A 7,601-nucleotide genomic window follows, 5' to 3' on the forward strand; every position below is an offset into this window, starting at 1 on the left:
GGAGTAGGAACCACTCTCTGATCTTGGTGGGTGGAGCCAGGCTGGGCTTGTTCCTCCCGTTGGAAGCTAAGAGGCGGGACAGGAAGTATAAAAGTGGAGCCTTTAATTCAGTTGACTCTAAGCCAGCAAAGGGAGCAGATGTCTCCAGGCCCCTGCAGATCCCCGGAGCAGAACCTGTGCTGCGCCACGCCCTGCTCCTGGAAGAGAGTGATCCAGGAGAAGAGCTGCCAGGACTGCCATTCACCTGTACCCCAAAGAGACAGACAATGACTCCGAGCCACGGATACCTTACAGTGGGAGAGTAGGAAGTAGCCCAGGGACAGCCAATATAGTCCGGTTGTGTTGCTGCTTCAACATCGGTCAATGTGTTTTGGGCAGATCCCCAGTGACACAGTGGCGGAACGCTCCCCCACTGTTTGGGCCCTGGGCTGGGACCCAGTGGAATAGGGTGGGCTCAGGTCCCCCTACCCCGGCTGCCAGCCCCATCCCTGGGGTGGCAGCCTCACCACATAAGACCAAAATGCCTGCATTTGACTGCCGTCTACCTGAGCCAAGACGCCTTACAAATGGCTGTCTTCAGGGTCAGAGACACCCCCTTTCCCCCGAGCCCCAAGACTGTTTGTTCTGCCCTGCCTGAGGGACAAAGCCCTAACACTGTTTGTGGTTCCACCCTGCCGGAGGGCCTGAGCCCCAAGACTGTTTGTGGCTCCGCCCTGCACAAGGGACTGGGCCCATAGACTTTGTTCTGCTCTGCCCAAGGGATGGGACCCGACTATTTGGTTAATCTGCCCTGCCTGAGGTCCAGAGCCCCGAGACTGTTTGTTTGCTATGCTCTATCCTGCTAGAGGGGTCTCGGCCCCACCTCTTGAATCGCTAATCATCTGGAACTGGGCGGTGCCCCAGTGATATAGTGTGATGGAGTGGCTTCCCACTGAACCAATGGGAGAGGAATGACTACAAAACCACTGCAAGCATGAAGAAAACACCCAGCTGTTTAGGCTTAATAGAACTGCACATGAAGTGGGGGGTTGTTTTGGTTTACCTCACAGGCAACCCAAGCCACAGATAAAAAAGCAGCCAGAGATTCACCTAACTCGGTGTCCTGGAGCCATACACCCTCCTAGACCCACATTGAACACTTTCCAGGAGTTGCTAATGTCTTAGGAGCCACACATTCACCTGGGACCACCAATGCAGTGACTGACAGACTGACTCAAAAAGGAGCTACAGCCACTAGTAAGTGCTCAGTTCTCTCCTATCCTCTCCCTGGCATGAGGGATAAGATTTTGCTGTTTAATTTCCACATGCTGCTGCAGTGGAGATGAGTCTTTGTGACACACCACGTCTCCTGGCGAGCAGTAAGTTCAGTTTTTAACTCATCCTTTTGTAATGACTTTTTACTGTTTACTTTAAAATATTTACTGTTAAAAGTAATTGCTGGGGTGCCCAAGGCTGCTGCAGTCAGCCCAGCCAAGCTACCCCTGTGCAGCCCAAAAGGATTTACAGTAACATTTTTGAAATTGATACTGAGAGCGAACAAGACAATCACTAACTAAATGACACCACTGTTACCCCCGGTGTAAATTGCTTTCAGTGAGGTTACTATGAATCATCACCAGTGTGACTGAGGTTAGGACTTGGCCCTCCGAAAGTAATTTTGTCAGTTACATCTCACCTGGGAGATTCCCACTTGCTTAGAAGATTTTGAATGAGCATAATGTGGCAGATGGAGATCACATTGTTTAATTTTGGCTCCGAAAATGACAAATGGTAGTTGAAAAGGGTCAGTTCACAGGTTTTCCCCCCTTCAAACTGCATCATTGCAGAAAAGCAACCAAAAGGGGATCAAATTGATTATGATGAATTATTTTGCTCTGATTGTCTTAACAGCCATCCTAGCCTGCTGCTTGTCACCTCTCAGGTTCGGGGTTTGCTTTAAGAGAATGAGTCAGTATCTTCTTCAACATCTAAAGTGTCTCTAAATATTTGAAATGAAGCTACGGTAAATAATAATAATAAAAAAGTCAACATGAGAGCAATGTTGCAGCTAACATGTTACACAAGGTTTTTACTTCTTAATTAGGCCAGCATAAATCCAGATAACTCCACCAGCTTCATTGGAATTATCTAGATTTACAGTGATCATCTCAGAACAGAGTTTGTTCCATTAGTTTACTATTTTTATCTGACATGCTCTGTTAATATTTATGCCTTAGCATTTAGGTGTAGTCTGACTGCCTTATGACTTCTTTGGAGATGAGGATTTTCAATCTGCCTGGTTTTAATAGTGTAAAATTCCCACCCGCATTGTGGCATTAGTATAGTTTAGGTATTTATTTTCCTTGCTTGTTTTTTTTTAAAAAGAGGAAAACTGAATGTACGATGTGAGCCTTACCTACGTGTGGGATCACAAATTCAACTAAATGCACCACAGCATATATTTAGGCATAAAAAGAAAGCTATTGAATGTATTTTAATGCATAGAATTTCAGGGAACTGCATAAATCTGCATTCCTTTCTTCTATATGTTGTTTAAAAATTTACAGAGCACGTATGTTTTCATTACCTTAAATGTTGTTGTTTTTTAAATCTTTTTTTTAACCTTATCTTGTCAAAGCTCATGTCCTGTGTTGAGAAGGATATAAATGAAAAGAGCCCATTTTTAAAATTAAAATTTCTGGAAATTTCCACTACATGCATCTGAAGAAGTGGGTATTCACTCACAAAAGCTTATGCTCCAATATGTCTGTTAGTCTATAAGGTGCCACAGGACTCTGCCATTTTTAAAACCTTACCCATAAAGTAACAGATACTCACATAAATAGCACCATGATGACAAAAGGTGGTCGGCCCAGTTCCAAAGTTAGTACTTTTAGAACAAAATCATTTTGAGTTGGGTGAACAAAAAGGATCCAAATAACGCATGAAAGAAGTGTTGTTTTTTGACCTTGGCTAATGAGAAAAACACTGAGTAGATTTTCTTCAGATTTTCCCTTTTGGGCTGAGTACAAGCATAAGTGATTTTAGACCAAAGGATAATGGTAATATATATAAGAGAAAGAGATTGTCGTCTCAATTAATACAGTGCACGGACTGCATGATGGATTACCACCTACCACTAATAAGATCAAGAGAGGTTTTATTAGTCAGCACACATGAGAAACATGTTTTTTTTCTTTATTTTCATGGGAAACTAGCACTTGAACGTTGGTCACAGCCCCTTGGAAAAACCTCTATTTAATGTAACTCTGCTGTTGTGGTCTTCAGTTTTACGTGTCAGCTCCAGCTACACAATGAAACTTATTTGTAGTGTGACCTATTTTCAAAGATGCAGGAACAAGTGACACTCTGAACATCCTGAGTGATTTTCACTGAACTCCAGACATTTAGTTGTACAGATCCAGTGAGTGTATGGTCACTGTATGAGTTGTATTTAAGGGGAAAACTCTAGGTCTTCTCAGTGTTTGGGATTCCCTCATTGGTGTACAGTTGCACTGGTGCAAACCTCAACTGTAGACAAGGAAAGCCATGATTTGCACTAGCTTAGTTTATTCCTGCTTGAATGTAGGATTGTCAATTGGTGCAAATCACAGGTTGCCTTGGGCCCATTCCTGTCCACCCTTGGGTTTTACATGGTTCCTGGCCAACAATGACTAAAATTGAAATTAATCCCAAGTAGAGATCACGGTCTCTAGAAAAAGACATTTCCCAGAGGGAACGAAAAAGGTTAGATAACCAGTTATTGCAGAAAATGGAGGTGTTTTTAAGCTACAGGCTGTTAGTGAAGACAGGTAGATTTTCTTGTTAGTTGCTACACATAATTTGAGAGATTTTTTTTTTCACTCTTGGGAGCTTTTGGAAAGCCAGTTTCAGTATGAACCCAGTATGAACACATTATTAAAAAAGAAATAGAATTAATGCTAGCCACTAATCGAGTTTAACCCGCACAGAGCACTTGAAAAGCTACAGCCAGTATGCTGTTAAAAGCATTAACATATTTAGAGAGGTTTATTTTTTGAAAACTTTCTGTTATCAAAATGAAGCTGCAAATATAACTCAAAACTTCAGGGTCAAATCCTGCTCATCTTACCCACCCACAGAGTTGGACTTCAAAGGGACAACTCATGTGAGGAAGGAGAGTAGGATCTGGCCTGCAGGCTCATACGAGAAGGCTTTCTGTGAATATTCCTGGGTTTTTACATTCCTGGGTTTTTACACTCATCTCAGTCTGCCTGAAGGTCTGTATTTTATATGTCACTTACCCACCTTATTCCCTCTCAAGCTCATAGTGTTGTTTTCAAGACTGAATAAAGATCTGACTGCAGATGGCATTTACGAGCATGGTGAGTATAAATCTACTACTGCCAAATAATCTCTCTCTCTTCCCCCCTTTCAGTTTGTGACCGAGGCTATACCATCATTCCCTAAGGCACTGCAACACATTCCCCTGAACATATTCTAGAACTGTGTTGTCCTCTCCAAGCTAGCAATGAACATCTGTTCAGTCATGGATGCTCCCGCCATACCAAATAACACGGCTCATGCAAACTTGTAGTATGGGTCAGCCAAAAGATGCTGGACGTGAATTTGCCTGCTGAGCTGAGGGTATAACTGTACTTTGCTCTCCTGTTGGATCTTCCAGCTGAGGATCTTAAACACCTTTGTAAGCTAAGTATTATTGTCTGTAGTTCATAGCAAGGGAGCCAGATCCTCAGCTGATGTAAATGGGCAACTAAGTTAACTTCCTCCTGCTGTAGTTCTCGCCTAGGGAATGAGAAGCAGAGAACTTCATTGATTTGCCTAAATTCACACGGCAAGAGCATAGATAAGCCAGCTCCCATACCTATCATTTAAGAACAGGATCATGCCTATGCCGAACAGATGGGGAAGCATCAGAAGATTCAGGTGCTCACTCTGGAAATAACCTGTGCTTGCAAGACTTCTAGATGCCCAGATTAGAAATGTTGCCATAAAAGGGCACTATATATATATATATAAAAATCAGATATATAATTATGTAGATAATATGTAAGAAAGAGATGGCCTGATTCTGATGACACACCCATTTTACACAGGCCATTCTCCATTGGGCCAGAGTCTGATCTCTGTCACACTGGTGTAAATATGCAGTAACTCCACTGATGCAACACCAGTCCAAGTCAAGTCAGAAAATGGCTGATTGATTCCAGTGCAGGTATTCTGTATTTACAGAGTTTAAGCAAGAGGAGACAGGCCCAGAGGGTCCTTTTTGGAGTAAAAGTTCTAATACACCAAAAAGGTCACCGGAGTGCCGTGTCTGCCATGAAATTTTAGCCTTGTGCCTGTTTTTCCTAGAATCTGTTGGCTAGGTTCTTTGTTGGTCTCACTTTCCTCTGGGCACAGCAGAGAGAGGGAAGCCACAAGGTTGCCTGTTCTAGGTCCCTGATTATGGGTCTGGTTCTACCCTGGCTCCATCCCTGTCTGATGTAAACTGCACTGGCTGGCTATGGGACCATCTATATTGCCAGACTGCAAGACACATCAGCTATAGTCCTTCCGGGTACCTCCCAACCCTGACACACCAGCTATGCTGCGTGGTGCAGAGTTGTGGGGAGATGGCATACTGGCTTTACATCCATGGGGAGCTGCCTGCCATGGAAGAATCCCCAATAGGTCAGAGTTGTTTTAGGGCTTTCAGGCTGTCACCAACATTCTGAGTTGAAGGAGAAAACATTTCTTGTGGGTGAAAGAGAGATGTCAGAATCTCACTTCCAAGCAATGAGTTATGGAACTATGAAAAAATTCCATCTTCACTGTTTCTTATTTAATTATTTTGTCAGCATGTAATTAACCTGATGTTCCCCTGCAGACCGCCCAGAACTACTCGGCAAACCTGGATTATTATACGGGTTCTAGTTCTGTTTTGCTGCCATATGACAACCCATTTAACCACACAGACGTCATTTGTGAAAAAGGTCACGCCTGGCAGTTTGCTCAAACTTTCCTGCCAGCATTTTTCTGGATTGTCTTCTCCATTGGCACCATGGGTAATGCCTTAGTCATCCTCGTCTACTGGAAATACAGATACAGAAAAAGCATCACTGACAGATATCTGCTGCACCTGGCCATTGCTGATCTGCTCCTCCTTCTCACTCTCCCTTTCTGGGCAAAAGCAGCTTCAGATGGCTGGATCTTTAAGAATTTCATGTGTAAAATTATCAATAGCATGTACAAGATCAACTTCTACAGCTGTATGTTGTTTCTGACATGCATTAGTTTTGACAGGTACATTACAATTGTCCAGGCCATGAAAGCTAAGAACTCTAAGCAAAAAAGGCTTCTGCGCAGTAAACTAGTTTGCTTTGGTATTTGGCTGACTGCAATAAGCTTATGCATCCCAGAAATAATATACAGTGAATCTAAGCAAGTTAGTGATACAACTACTTGCAAGATGGTATACCCTACCACAGTTACCCGAACCATCAAAGTTACTATTCTAGCTTTGAAAATCACAATAGGATTCCTCTTTCCTCTCCTTGTCATGGTTACTTGTTATGCTTTTATAATTCATACCCTCCTTCAAGCAAAAAGATCTCAAAAGCACAAATCATTAAAGATCATCATCATGATTATCATAGCTTTCCTCCTCTCCCAGTTGCCTTACAACAGCATTTTGCTGGTCAAAACCATTGACACCTACACCAGGGTCATATATGACTGCAAAACCTCTGACAACATTGACCTTGGATTCCAGATAACTCAGAGCATCGCCTTCCTTCACAGCTGCCTGAACCCCTTCCTCTATGTGTTTGCTGGGGAGAGATTCCATAAAGCCCTCTTTAAAATTCTGGAGGATACATTTCACTGCACTGGTAAGAGCCGAGAACAGAGCTCTTTCATATATGATAGCCAAGATGGGATCTCAAATAGGTCCTCTGCATTGCTGGGACAATGATAAATCAGGGTCTCTCTCACTTTGAGCTTTCACCCAAATTCCTCACTCACATCCAACTGCTCCTTTTGAAATTAATGGGAGTCTGGCCAGAGGAATGCAGTGCTCTATAAGTGATTCTTCTTCCATTCTGAAAGAAAAAGCAAGATCCCTCTCAACAGAGTGAATTTGCATGTTCACATCACAAAGGCTTGATCCTGCAAAGTGCTGAACATTTTTAACTCCCACAGAAGTCAGTGAGAATTCAGGGTGCTCAGCATCTTCCCCCAAAGCGCTCAGTACCTTGAAAGATCAAGCCCTAGACTTCTGGCTGAAAGAAAGTGAAACTTTTGAAAAGATGCAGAGGAAATAATGTGATGCTGATTCTATGCAGACTGATAATTGAGAGGGGATAAAAAATATTTTAAATTCAGAATAATTGTTCACTTCACCAGAGCTACAGCAGATTTACACCAGTATAAAAGAGAACAGAATTTGGCTCCCACAATGCTTTGCTATTCAGTCTTTGATTTGTAAGTGTACTCTCAGTGAATGCAGATTTAATTTTGTTCCACTTGCAAAGCTGTTACATTGCTAGAATAATGGAAATATCATGGTTTCCTGTTTATTTTTGTCTTTTTATCACAAACGTGGCCCTTGTGGAACTGCGTTGATTTAGATTATTTTTTCG

General features: G+C 42.6%; 1 protein-coding gene across 1 annotated transcript; it reads left to right on the forward strand.

Moving 5' to 3' along the window:
• The first annotated feature begins 1,178 nt into the window (after positions 1 to 1,178).
• On the forward strand, positions 1,179 to 6,985 carry CCR9 (C-C motif chemokine receptor 9). The gene is made up of 3 exons (XM_048838825.2): positions 1,179 to 1,236; positions 4,283 to 4,343; positions 5,849 to 6,985. Exons 2-3 carry the CDS (start codon positions 4,326 to 4,328, stop codon positions 6,932 to 6,934), a joined length of 1,104 nt encoding a protein of 367 aa, XP_048694782.2. The 5' UTR covers positions 1,179 to 1,236; positions 4,283 to 4,325; the 3' UTR covers positions 6,935 to 6,985.
• Positions 6,986 to 7,601: the final 616 nt, after the last annotated feature.

This window comes from Caretta caretta, chromosome 2 (assembly GCF_965140235.1).
Source record: "Caretta caretta isolate rCarCar2 chromosome 2, rCarCar1.hap1, whole genome shotgun sequence".
Taxonomy (NCBI): Eukaryota; Metazoa; Chordata; order Testudines; family Cheloniidae; genus Caretta; species Caretta caretta.